At 40.0% G+C, this 14048-nt stretch overlaps 1 protein-coding gene across 6 annotated transcripts in view; it reads left to right on the top strand.

The window, feature by feature from the left end:
• NKTR (natural killer cell triggering receptor) overlaps positions 1-14048 on the top strand; it is a 39192-nt gene that overhangs the window by 17111 nt on the left and 8033 nt on the right. For 3 of the 6 annotated variants that reach the window (XM_040549714.1, XM_040549716.1, XM_040549717.1), the window contains 5 exons: positions 8975-9004; positions 9833-9978; positions 10976-11198; positions 11736-11891; positions 13076-13163. In XM_040549714.1, coding sequence (XP_040405648.1) covers positions 8975-9004; positions 9833-9978; positions 10976-11198; positions 11736-11891; positions 13076-13163 — 643 coding nt within the window. Of the gene's footprint in view, positions 1-2251; positions 9005-9832; positions 9979-10975; positions 11199-11735; positions 11892-13075; positions 13164-14048 lie in introns of those variants that run through there. The other 3 variants (XM_040549719.1, XM_040549715.1, XM_040549718.1) reach the window with 2 other exon arrangements.

Below are 14048 nucleotides of genomic sequence, written 5' to 3'. Positions count from 1 at the left end.
AGCTAGATTGACCTCAGCTGCCTGTGTTAATCTAGAGCCATTTTTAGTGTCCTGGGGTGTCTTGCCAGGGCTTCAGCTGCTGGGCAAGAAGGCTGTGGATGTTCTGAATGTCATGTCTTGCCTGCCTGCCCCATGTATTTTTCTTGGATATCCTGTAGTGTATTTAAATGGCACTAGCTTTCCTTGGGGTCAGGCAGGTGAATAAACCTCTGGAGTAAGCTCCTGAGCTCCTGATAAGGTTTAGGTGGGCTGCTGTATAAGTCTTTAAAGCGTGCTGTAATGCTTTAGACCCTTTTGATTAGGACTTCTTACCACATGCAGACATCAGTGTTGTTTGAGATAGCACTGGGTATCTGCGAGACAGGGTGTGCCATCCACAAGACACCCAGTGCTCCTGGAATAGCAGCTGGAAGCCAGACAGGATCCCACAGGGCACTCACAATCTCTATGCTGGCCATTGAGTGTTCTCCCTGCATCTGGCCAGTAGCTGAGGTGCCTGGCACGCTTTCTCTTAAGGCTTCACCCTGCTGGGCAGCTGAACTCCACCACAACTGCTCTTACTCCTCTTCCTCAACAGAACCGAGGAAGAAAATACAACAAAAATGGCTCGTGGGTTGAGATAAGGTCAGGGAGTTCCCTCCCCAGTTACTGTCATGGGGAAAATACTCAGCATAGGGAGATTAATGTAATTTATTGCCTGTTGCTAACAGGCTGAAGCAGTGAGAACTAAAGGCAAACTGAAAACACTTTCCCTCATCCATCATCTTCTACCTCCTCCCCTTGAGCAGTGCAAGGGAATGAGGAAGGGTGGCTGGGGATAATCTATGACAGCTTGTCTCTGTCACTCCTTCACTGTCACTCTCTTAGAGTCGCAGAATATCTTGAGTTGGAAGGGACCCACAAGGATCATTGTGTCCAACTCCTGGCTTCACGCGAGACCACCTAAAAACCAGTCCTTATGTCTGAGAGCATTGGGCCATGCCCACTGCCCTGGGGAGCCTGTCCCAGTGCCCGACCACCTCTGGGTGCAGAACCTTTCCCTAACACCCAGCCTGACCCTCCCCTGTCCCAGCTCCATGCCGTTCCCTCGGGTCCTGTCACTGTCCCCAGATAGCAGAGCTCAGCGCCTGCCCCTCCGTTCCCCTCATGAGGGAGCTGCAGGCCGCCATGAGGCCTCCCCTCGGCCTGCCCTGCTCTGAACAAGCCAAGGGTCCTCAGCCGTTCCTCATAGTGAAAGGTCTAGAGGGCAAGACCTATTTTTGTGGCCTTCCTTTGGATGCTAGTAGAAGTGTGTACTGCCCGAAACTGCACACGGTGCTCGAGCTGATGCTGAAAGTCCTCCTGTCTGCTACGGCACTCTGTTTGCTCACATTCACCTGGCCACTGAGCAGAACCCCCACATCCATTTCTGTGGGGCTGCTCTCCGGCCTCTTGTCCCTCAGCCTGTACACACAGCCAGGGTTGCCCCTGTCCTATGTGCAGAACCCAGCACTCGTTAAACTTCATATTGTTGCTGACTGCCCAGCCTTTGAGTCTGCCAAGATCTCTCTGCGAGGCCTCTCAACTCCCAAGGGGGTGAACAGCTCGTTCTTGTTTAGTGTTGTCTGCAGACTTAGTATACATTCAAGTCCTGTGTCCAAGTAATTTATGGAAACATTAAAGAGAACTGGCCCTAAAAGGGAGCCCTGGGGAACCCCACTAGTGACTGGCTGCCAGCCTGCTCTAATCCCATTTATTATAATGCTTAGAGCCCCAGCCCATCAGACAACTGTTCACACATTGTATTACATATTGTGCTCTGCCCATGCTCTATGTGGGGTCCCTCCCACGGGATGCCATCCTTCCCAAACTGATCCTGTGTGGGTTTTCCATAAACTTCAAGAACTGCTCCCATACGGCTCCGTACCACGGGGTCCATCCCCCAGGAGCAAACTGCTCCAGCACGGGTCCCCCACGGGCGGCAGCTCCCCCCAGACCCCCTGCTCCCGCGTGGGCTCCTCTCCACGGGCTGCAGCTCCGGCCCGGGGCCTGCTCCTGCGGGGGCTCTCCATGGGCCGCAGCCTCCTCCAGGCCACATCCACCTACTCCACCGGGGGCTCCTCCACGGGCTGCAGCGTGGAGATCTGCTCCGTGTGGGACCCATGGGCTGCAGGGGGACAGTCTGCTCCACCAGGGGCCTCTCCACAGGCCGCAGGGGAATTGTGCTGTGTGCCTGGAGCACCTCCTGCCCTCCTGCTGCACTCACCTCGGGGTCTGCAGGGCTGCTTCTCTCCCATTTCTCACCCCTTTCTCCCAGCTGCTGTAGCACAGCAGGTTTTTCCCCTTAAATCTTCTCTCCCAGAGGCCCAACCAGTGTAACTCATGGATCTGCTGTGGAGCTGGCTCTGATCTGACATAGGGCAGCTGCTGGGCTCTGCTTACAGAGGCCACCCCTGCAGCCCCTTTGCCACCACAACCTTGCTGTGCAAGCTGAATACACTTGCAGATGCCTTTTTTAATATATTCAAGTTTTGGCATTTAAGCTCAATCCCTTATTTGGTCTCCAGTGCCGTAGCTCATCCTGGGAACAGGTGCAATTACAGAATCCATAGGAAGCCACTGAGGCTGCTCATAAAGGCAGATGTGCTTGTATACGGTCAATTTGAAGTCACATTTGTGTCCAATAACTGGATTTACAAATAGGCAAGGATGGATGGTGAAACACAAAGTCAGCAATCTGTGCACTTTTTTCAAAGTGAAACTTGGCTTCTCCTTCATAATATATATATAGAGTTTGAATTTACAGTTTCAAAGTAGAAAACAGCTAAAGATTATAGCTAGACAGTTTCTGACTTTTAACTTTAAAATGCAATATTTTAAAGCAATAAGTTTTGTTTGACATTTGTTTGATTACTTTAGGGAATATACTTTGCATCTCTACAGCTTTTCTTTTACTTCCTTAAGTGGTGTGCTTTAAGTTGAAATTAAATTGTCCTTCTACTCAAAGAAGTAGCTCAATTATTCATTAGTTTATCATTAGGAAAAATATTTTTCAAATGTATAACCTGAGAATTGTGTGAAAGGCAGTCTTAAGTGGAAATCTTCAGTCCTTAGATTTTTAAATCTGAATATGTTTAATTTACTGATTCTATTTATAGAAAAGGAAATAGCTCATCTCAGTCAAACTTTTTTAAACGTTTACATTTGTTATAGTGCATAAATAACTTCAGGGATTAGAATTCTGAATTCCTCTATCGTATCGTTTCCCAAAGTAGCAAATAAGGTGTGCAAATAAGTTATTTTTTATGTAAGTATTCATTTGATTGGGGCTAAAATAATAGTAAGAATTCTGAATATAACATTTTTACTTACTCATCAGAAGTACTTCCCCCGCTTACCACGGATGAACGTCATTTGGAATAACTGGTCTTTACAGTAGCGAATCAGGCAGCAAATACCTCTTTGGCAGACTGCACTAGCAAACTGGTCACAACAAGACTAAAAATTATTAAAAGTTGAGCCACAGTGATCAGTTTACTTGAAATGGAAGCTCAGACCAGTTAATGAAGCATCCGACCAATTCTAAAGTATCATCAGTTTTCTTTGATTCATCAGGAATTCCTCTGGTATGCGTGAATGTGTTGAAGCATTCATAAGCAACAGTAGAGAACTGGACATCGAAAAAAACGGTGCAAGTGAAGTTGGGAAGCTTCAGTGATGCCAATTGAAGAAGAATAAATGTAAAGCATGGGTACAAATTGGCAAGATGCAAAACTAGAGTCCAGAGTAGGTATATGTCAGAAGTGTTATGTTTAATGCTCACTGACTATTTTTTTTCCCTACTTGAATAGGGGTAGCAGTTAGGTTGAAAGGAGAATGTTTGGCTACAGCAGGATTAAGATTTTCATGCATATGCACTTTACATATACCAAGCCATTCACACACGTATCTTAACCTGGTCAGATGAGAAGCATCTTACTGAAATCCAGCAGAAAGGACACAGGCTGTCTGGCTTTGTGAAATGCTGGAATTTCAACTTTCTGTACCCAAAGGGGTCTGTTATAGCATTTTATTGCAGATTTGTATTGAAGACATTTGTAAGACCCTAGTTTATAAATTAGCTATTTATATTTTCAGATAGCTCCACTATTAATTTCTTTCTTTTCTGCGAGTAATTTCTTTCATTTTTTTAAAGCCAGTTACTTAACAAGTGTTCTAAGCACAACCTGAGTGTGATAATGTTTTTTTTTTTAATTGTCCTGTTTCCATGTTGCTATTAAGATCCAGAATTTCTTGGGTGGGGTGGACATTGACAGGAACCACACTAGAAACATCTTCCTTTTTCTGTATATTCCAGCACCTGCTTTGGACTGTTGTTGAAAATGTTTTTTAAGTTATATACTGTTATTACTGGGAGTGAAGGGATGCATCTAGAGTATTACAGAAATGCCTCTGGGGTCTTCGGGTCACAGATTGAGAGCTAAGGGGAATATTCAGCCCGTTCTTGGATTCTCCAGCTCAGTGACTGTATTACTTGCTGGATGATGTTCTTCTGGAGCAATGTATTTTGCTTCTCAGACGAGCTGATCTGATGAAGCTATCTCATCTCTTTGAGCAACTCCCTTGTGCCTGTGGCCCTGCCCAGCCTGCTAGTAAGTTGTAATACAAAATAAGTGCCACTCTTACGGAAATTAATATATAAAGCACTATAAAACTTGGGAGTCTACTGATTCTACAAGTGCTAACAAGTAACTGTGCTTCTGTTAAGTCATCCAAAATCTACTGAGCTGTATTTACGGCAGAAGTAGAAAAGTGAATGTGCAGAATGAGACATAAAGAGAACAGCAGGAGGCAAAAAGAGTAACCAACTTCTTTGTCACTTGGAAGCTTTGTATAATTGACTTACCACCTTGCTATTGAGTCATGGATTCCTCTAAACTACCGAGGCTGATACCTTCTTATTGCAACTTAGAGGAGTGCTAGGTTTATGTTCGTTATCAGCTCAAACAGTTAGTAGTTCTTGCCATTGTGTTAAAAGCTATTTAAAATTTGAGGCTGTTTTGCTATTAGAATGCATTTTTCCCCATATTGAGGGTATTGTCAGTTAATGTGGCTCTCAAGGTTTTTTCTTGCTCCAAACTAAATAGCTTTTTTGGTTCAAAAATCTTTTCAATGTATGGTAGTGTCTAGTTACTAAATTTAAATAAATTAACTTATTGGAACTGCTAAATGGCTAAAGGCTAAAATAAATGGTGAAGATTTTTGGGTTGGATTTTACAAGTGATTTCTGAATATTACTAGCTTATTAAGTGGCTCACTTCTAAGTTTTTTTTCCTTCAGTGTCCCAAACCAGGTATTTTTCTAATCAACACTTTTTTTTTTTATTTTGAATGAAATAACTTTGAGCTGATTATTGAACAGTTTACAGAAATATGAAAGAGAACTACAAAAAATTCACATTATCCTTGAGCAGAGGCGATGTATGTGCACTTGTCACGTAAGCAGGTCCTGTCAGTTTGATCAGGTTTACGTAGATATACAGCCCATGTGGAAGCGTTCATAGGATGATATTTGCAGTAAGTTACAAATGGATCATTTCACTGTTTGGATATGCAGAGAGATAATTAAGAGCTAATAGTCTGTATGGGAGAAAAAGCATAGATTTATACTTAACTGATAGTGTGTTTTGAAGTTACAGCTGCTCGTGAGAATTATACCGGAGCAAAAGCACAGAATTAGCTGGTGCACGTGCTTTGTGCTTTTGCACCTGCAGCATTCTTGTTTTTCTCTAATTCTTAACACAAGCAATAACAGCTTTGCACGTATTTTAGAGGGCACCTTTTTTTCGTAGTTTTGGAAAAGCTTCATAATACAAGGGAGGTACAAGCTAACTACGAAATCTAAGAAGCTGTGGACTTACTGACACGTTTCATTTTGTAAACCAAACCATTTCACGTACGGGCTGCCATCCTATGAAGTATTTACCTAGGACTGGGTTCAGACGAGCATTTGAACACCTATGTAACTGCAAGCATGTGAATAAACCCATTGAAATCCGTTATTCATCTGCTTAAAGTTGTGCATGTGTTCTAACACTTGGATTGAGGCTCAGAGGGGACTGGGAGGATTCTCTAACAGTTTTCCTGTGTAATAGTGGATGCAAGCAGGCTATGTCTGTAGTTTTTTTTTGTTTTTAAAGAGAACTTACTGTAGTTTTCAAAGTACCTTGTATTCTAAAGAAAATTTAGAGCCCTCTTTTAGGCATCCTTGTTCTGCATACAACTTGATTAATATTAATTTTAAACTTGTATTTAATAAAACATAGACTCAGTTTTGTCTGAAAATGTATTACAATTTATTTCTGCCATTTTTGTGTAAAATTTACAGAAACAGTGTTACATCGTGCGCTCCAAAGGTAATGTCTCATTCCTCTAAGGCTGTGTCCTTTTCTTTTCTCTTTCTGTTTTTAATCTTTCTTGTTTTTCTGATCATATTGTTACGTGCTTTGAGTCCTTTGTTAGGTCTGAGGCTCTCGGGGGGTGGGCAAAAAAGGTGCTTTTATCGAAAAGATGTTCTTCTCTTCACCAATATCTTAAACCAATTTTCTTTAAATTGGGGGGTGAGTAAAGATATTTGTCCTTCTCCAAATAACATGGATAATAACATCTATAATAAGGCAGATGTTGAATGTTTTAAATTATAAAACTTCTGTATAGAAATGTTTTAATAAAACACTATTTCTTGGGAGGGACTCATCCTAACTAGGTTTCTGTAGTGCAGAAGTAGTAAGTAGGTTTTCTCCTGGGGAAGTTTTGAAGTCAGTGTTCAAGAAATGTAGGGTGGAACATGGGCAAAAAGAGCTTTGACGTGGTCTTCTAAGGTGCAAATGTTTGCAGAATAATTGCAGTGTTCCAGCCCTAACCTCGCGATGAGGGAACTTTCAGAAGCACAACGAGGAGTTTGGTTTCTGCTTCCCGTGGAAAGTCTTGCAAGTTGCCCGACTCCTCCTTGTGCATCTGAGAAGTTTGCTTTTGGGTAATGCTTTTCTGTGTGCTTCCACTTCGTGACCAGGCAAATGAGAAAAATCCTGTCCACTCTATCAAATTGCCAGCGTAATGAAAGAAACTAAATGGCTTTACTAGTTACCAGCCGTCCATTTCCTTGCTTATCAAGGACCAGTCCAAAGAAAGTACTTAAATAATTTGCTTAAATAATTTGCTCAATTGGCCTCCAAGTGCTGCTGCAGCATGGCAGGAGCACGCTACTACAGCATTCATAGCAGGCGTGTTTGAACCTGTTGCTTTCTCGAGCTGACTCTAAACGCTGAGACTCGTTGACTGTTGGTTTCACTGAAGTAACCCACTTCTATTTTTCACTACTTTAAATCAGCTTTGTCGTTAAGCCTGCCAAAAACGTTCACCTAACAGCAGGTTGTTATTGCAGTTAACTTTTGCTTACCGAACTCCCAAAGCTCTGAGACTTTTTCTGTTTGTAGCCACGTGCTGGGTTAGCGAGGGAAAAACAAAAGATCAGCCCTTGCTGCTGAGAGATGAGACGTCTTCTTGATAGCATTTCTTTCCCTTTGTTTTCTGTAATATTTAGGATTACAGAAGTAGAAGGTCTGGTTGGTGTTTGGAGCTTAGAAAAATCAGAGTGTAAGCACTCCTGATTGCAGTTCCAGCTTCTGGCACGGGTCCCAGCACTGCAGTGCTCTGTGGCCTCCTAGCTGAAAGCCAGAAGGAAGCTACGTGCTTTATCTGGAGTTATTTCGTTGTAGCAGTGAGAACCTGACTTGGTTGTACCATCGAGAAGCATCTGGGCCCTGTGGGGTTCTTATTTTTATTTTTTTGAGAGTGTAGTACAGTGGAAGGAAGCTGGAAAGTCAAAATAGTGCCTCGGGAAGAGAGGGAGAATGTTTTCAAATAATAAAATAGCTTCAAATGCAAATTAGATCGACATTTATTTCACCTCCCCTCCCTTCCCCCAGTATATAAGATCAATGCAAGTTCTGATGTTCCTCACTGAATTTGTCTGTGCAGCCTGGTTCTCTGGGCAACGTTGCTCCCGTAGGTATGCCTGCATTAATTTCCTTTCCCTTCTAGAAGAGGATAGAGAAAGGTACGAGGTCATAGCATTGACACCAAAAAGGTGAATCTTAAAATACAGCTGCATATGCACAGCCTTGGCTATCGCAATTATAAGTCAGCTTGGAAATTTGGCGTAGCTCCCACCACCACCACCTCTGTGCAAAATGTTATGCAGTGGCATTTCCCCTTTGGGCTGGAAACAGCTGAACGTGGGAACCTGAAAAAAAGGGAGAAAGTCCGAATTTATCACAGAAATAGAGTATAGGGTACCTTATAATGTCTGCTTGCATTGTGCTACTGTTGCTTTGGGGAAGCCTGTGAGCTTATGAGCTGAATTGCTGTAGTCTTGATGGTTAAAGTAGTATTGCTTTGTATTGTGAGTCCTGAGGCCAATCAAGTAGATGGAAAGTAATAAAATAGCAGGGAAAAAAAAAGCAAAGAATCTATCACATATGATAACTCTGTTTTCCTGTTCCTTTTTTAAATTGAACTGACTTTAAAGTGACCTTGTAATGTAAGAACAGTTTCAGAAACGTTAAATTCCATTAGTTGGCCAGTACTTATTTCCAAATTGTATCTTTGTGATTAAAGATGTTAGTGAGTTATATTTGAGTGTGTATGTAAAGGCATTTGAATATTGTTTATTGCATGCATCCAATGGTATTTGGTACAACTTTCAAGTATGCACAGTTAGCTAAACTTTAAACAAAATTCATGTAAAAGATAAGATGAAAGGAAAAAAAAAAGTCTGTATGTGTAATCTGTAAGGTTTTTAATTCCGTGTGTGTAACTGGATTTTTTCACTATTTTGTCTTACCTTCACCTTTTTTTCTGTGACATTCTCCTCTTACTTCATCTGAATCCTTGATTTTTTTTACCATCTTACCATCTCGCTGTTTGTCAAACAGAACAACAAAGCCTGCTCCCCATCTCGATGGGTAAGTCCTTTATAGTTTCTTCAGCGATGAATAAATTCAGAGTTTATTCATGAGGCTTTGCGTATCGTGTTGGCAGTAGGCAGTAATGGGGAAACACTTTTACTTCTGTGAAAGATTATACGATAGAAAAAGATGGGAAACTAAAATTTGAGTTCTATAAATATTTCAAATTGCAACTTATTTCCTAAAACGATTTGAAAACTTGGAAGGCCCTTGATCTTAATATTCATTTATTTAAATCCGGTTGCTGCCCTCAGTCCCCAAATCAGGTTGAAATGTCAGGTTTAACATGTTTTGATAGTACTTTTTGTGACCTGTTTTATCTCCAGAATATGTAAGTTCCTGAAGTGCAAGTTATAGGGCAATTGGAGGAAGGAAAGAGGAATGTGGGGCAGTAGAACAGAATTGGGGATTTGTTAATAATTGCACCTTCAATGTCAGTGGGAACGTGTAGGCTGAGATTGCGTAGACCTAAAAATGCTTCTTTTCTGGGGAAAGCTGTGCTTCTGTGCTGTATTTGTTTGATCTGTCTATTACACAAAATTTCAAAAGTAAGGTGGATGAGAAATTATGACCTGTTTAGTGCCTGCTAGAAGAGAGTAGCATGACATCATGTTGAACCAGAGCAGACCTCCATTACATGAAGTCTTATTGTTGTAAATATAAAAGTAATAAAGTTAAAAATAAGATTTTTTAATATCTTTTAAGGGCCAGTCGATGCCAGTGAAGCTGAATGCTTCTATTTCAGAATGACTTCTTAAATCTGAAATTCATCGGAGAAAAAGCGAGATATAAATGTTGTACTTCCCAAATGTTTTATTTCTGCAGCGTACATGTTGTCTTTGGACTGGTTATTTCTGGTTTTGAAGTAATAGAGCAAATAGAAAATCTGAAAACCGATACTGCCAGTAGACCCTATGCAGATGTACGAGTTATTGACTGTGGGGTGCTTGTTACGAAATCAGCAAAGGATGGTAAGCATACATATGCTGAAGTTAATTGAATGTTGACACTTTTTTCAGAGTATAAAAATTATGCCAGCATCCAGAAATCACTATGGTGAATCTCTAGAATTTTAATTTAGTTCTAACAACCCTTTAAAACTTAAAGGTTGGCGTAGGTGAGTAAGGCACAGCAAGGGAAAAGGTTTTCTAACCTAAACCTTTGTGCCTTAGAAAATGTATGCCTGCTTCCTGGTCTCCTTAATTAATATTTGAGGTTCGTGTGACATACTCAAAAGAAATTATGACTTATTTTTCTGAGTTTGAAAGACGGTAATCTAAACAGAAGCTTTTCTTGATGTAGAATTTTGTGCAGTTTCTGAAGGTTTATTATAAGATATGTCAAGTTAATATCTGCCATAAACATAGTCAACATAATTTACCTTTTAGTGAGAATTCATAGGAAATAGATGGTGTTAGATATGTCTTTGGACAGGTGCTGTAAAGCTTCAGGTTGTTATGAGTTAGGATATTTTAACTTTAGTTTTGACTTTCCTCAAGGATAATGTGTTTTTTATGTCCTGCGGAGAGTCCGAGGAAAGATAATGTAAAAGTATGGGAATGCGGAAAGGAGAGGATGGCAAAGCTTGGCACATGTGGATGTTTAACTTCAGTTATAAATTTCAGTGTATGGCTTATCATAAAAATGCTTTGGCTTTGCAGCATCTTAGATGGCAGAAGCTGTGCATGGAGGTTCTTACAGTTCACTGAAGGTGTTTTTTACAACCATCTTTGTTGGAAAATATCTGTGTAACTTTATTGGTTTACACGGCACAATAAATCCATATAATTGTTCTTTAACAAACCTCACTGTTAAAAAAAAAATGCTCATGGTTTACACACAGATCCTCTGGAGAAGCACGTGTGTATTCACATATATAAAGTTGTATATCTTGTGTTATATTTATATACACACTATGTGTTACATGCATATGTGCACACTGTAAATATTATAATATCTGTTTCTAAGCTTTGGAGAAGAAGAAGAAAGTATGTTCTGAATCAGAAGAGTCAGAATCCTCCTCCAGTGCATCAAGCTCTTCAGAAAGTTCATCTGAAAGCGAAGCTGAAAATGAAAGAAGCAGAAGAAGAAAGCGTAAAAGAAGAGCTAAAGCAAAACAATCAAGAAAACGGAGAAAGGAGGAGAGGAAAAAAGAGGATTCAAGATGCAAGCGAACCTCAAACCAAAGATGGTGACTACTTTCTCAAATTTAAGAATGTCAGAGGAATTTGATAAATTTTGCTTTTTCGTGAAGTACTTAAGCAATTAATATGACGGTGCTTTTATTCTGTAAGTTTGGATTTTGATTTTTTTAAACAAATCACTAAAGCTGAGCTTGTTGGGTAGACTTTTCTATGAAACAGTTAAAGATCTTTGTAGATAGAATCTAGAGTAACTTTGAAATAAATGTCTAGCATGTTAAAGCGTTTGGGATTTGCTCTACCTGTGTTAATGTAATGTTAGGCAAATAGAGACCTTTGGTTCATACTTGATTATATTTTAAAAATATTTTATGACAAATGGCAAATTAAAAGCAAAATTGTTTGCTGTAGTGTGAGAACTGAACCTTACTTCTAATAACACACTGTCCTTCCTTTAGCATAAAATGAGCTGTTAATGAAACAGCTAAGTCATCTGAAAGCTTGTTGCATCACGTGGGCTTATTGTGGGAACCTGAACGGTGGTGTTTGTCATTGATTTTTATTTATAAACTTATTTTTCCTCCTAGCAGCCTTTCTGACAAGAGCGATGTAACAGAAAAAGCAACTGATGTTAGCACAAAGAGGGATAAGCCTGTCGTACGTCCTGAAGAAATTCCCCCAGTGCCTGAAAATAGATTTTTGCTAAGAAGAGATGTGCCTGTTGTCAACGCAGAACCTGAGCCGTAAGGAACATTGAGTTTTATTATTGTGTTGACTTTCGTGGTAGAAACTATGCATAAAACTTTCTCACTAACATTATTTTACCAGAACTCACAGCAAGGGATGGCTGTAGTGTCAGAATTTCTAACTGAGGCAATTTACCTGTCCTGTTTACTGTTTTTCTTTGGAATTTTCCTTTCAATGTGGTTCAGTTTTTTTCAGTGAAAACTCATAAAATACTTTCATCGGTCCTTAAGGGTCATGCATGTTTTGACCTTAAACACAATTACAGGTGATGCAGAAAAACAAGGTTCATTAATTCCAGAGAAAATTTTGCAACGTAAAATATAGCCGATATTTGATTGCAAGGTAAACTTCAGTAGGAGAGGTAATTTTTCAATTTCCTTAGACTAAAGGATCAAACTTTAGTGCAAAATCAGTCAAACAGAATCTTACAGCAGGTTGATTTTTTTGGAATAGGAGAAAATACATATTTTTAGCAGAAAAGACATCATGCATTCACAAGTTGCTTTCAATTTGTTTTGCATGCCTACCCAATTGCAATTTTTTTTCTATCAAATTTCGTCACTTTTGGATTCAGAAGAGTTAATATAGCACACTCCTGGGCATCTCTAAAATCCAATCACTTTATTTGTTTTAATTCAGGTATAGTCTGCTGTAAGCTCTTTCTTCTTTACTCATGTTTTCAAAGCTTTTGTATCTGCTTCTTTCAAACTGTGTAAAAAGGAATACTGAATTACTTCTTGCTGAGGAAAGAAAGAAGGCTTTAGAACCTGGGGAGTGTTATGACCTGCCACTCTGTCTGCTAAGGCATTGTTGTGTAACTGCTGCGATCTTGAAACTGTTCTTTCCATGTCATCTTCACCATTTGTCCACTAAACATAAGTTAGCTGCTTTAGAAAAGCTGTGTAACGCTGTATCAGAGTGCTTTGGAAGTTCATTGTTAGCCTTTATTTATCACAAAGGCAGGTCAGATCTGCAGAGCTGGTTGAAAACCAGTATGTATTGATTGGCTTTCATCGCAGGTCTGTGTGTAGCTGGCTTGCTTATTGGAAAGCCAGTTGCTAAATTCTTAGTTCTGCCATATCAAAATAGGTAATTAAGGTACTTCGCATGATTAATTTAAAATTAGGTTTAAGATAAAATTGGTTTTTTGTGTACACTTATATTTTATTAATTTCTTTAGGAAGCTTCTTGATGCTACACCAGTTCTAACCGACCAGAAACCATCAGTCTCTAAATCTGGACGAAAAATTAAAGGAAGAGGCACAATAGTATGTGACTTACTCTTATTTCCTCTCACCCAAAGTATCTTGTCTGACCTTGAGCTATGAACTTTGAATTTCCTTGAAGGCTTTGTGTGGCACTGTAACTGTTGTTGACCTACAGTAGATTCAAGCTTAGAAGGTTGAAATCTTGTTGCCAGGTAGTTCATTTTGCAGTGCTTTTTCCTTATTCTTCTTCTTAATGTCTTCTTGCCTAAGCATTGTTTGGGAAAACAAAGGCTTACCCAGCTACAAGAGTAGTGTCAGCCATAAGAAGTAGCTTCAAACATAAGAATAAAATTTTCTTTGTAAAGACTGAAATGAAGTCAGGAAAGGTTCATCCTAGGCAAGCTGCAAGATCTGAAGCAATGAGAAAAGACAAGCTTTTACTCTCTCCATTGCTTGGATTTCCTCACTGTTTCTCCTAAGCACTAGGACTGTTTCTGTATAACAGCAGACAAGGCTGTTCTGAAGTGTCCTAAGTATGTACAGCCCTTTCTGACATATCAGAACTGGGAGGACAAGAGATATACTTACAGGGTCTGTGCATATGTTGCTGATAAACAATTTTTCTGGCAACACTGGCAGAATCACTTGTCAAAATGTCAAAAAGCAGAACTAACAGTTTAAGTATATCTTTTGTTTCTGTTTCTAGCTAGTTAACATAGTTTGCCAAATTTCATCCGCTCTCCTGCATGAGATGAAGTCTGTGTAATTTCAGATAACAGTGCACAGGCAAGAAGTTACTTTTTGCCATGCTTGGACAGAAGGCTTTTTGCAACTGCACAGTCCATTTTTTCCTACTTTGTGAAGGCTGTCACTGCTTCTTTAGATCTCATTCCTATTTCAGTGCTCTGGTAACTTTTGCTTTTGCATTAGTGCCACTGTTCTTAA

This window comes from Cygnus olor, chromosome 2 (genome assembly GCF_009769625.2).
Source record: "Cygnus olor isolate bCygOlo1 chromosome 2, bCygOlo1.pri.v2, whole genome shotgun sequence".
In the NCBI taxonomy this organism is placed as follows: Eukaryota; Metazoa; Chordata; class Aves; order Anseriformes; family Anatidae; genus Cygnus; species Cygnus olor.
This window is presented reverse-complemented; position numbering and strand designations above follow the sequence as displayed.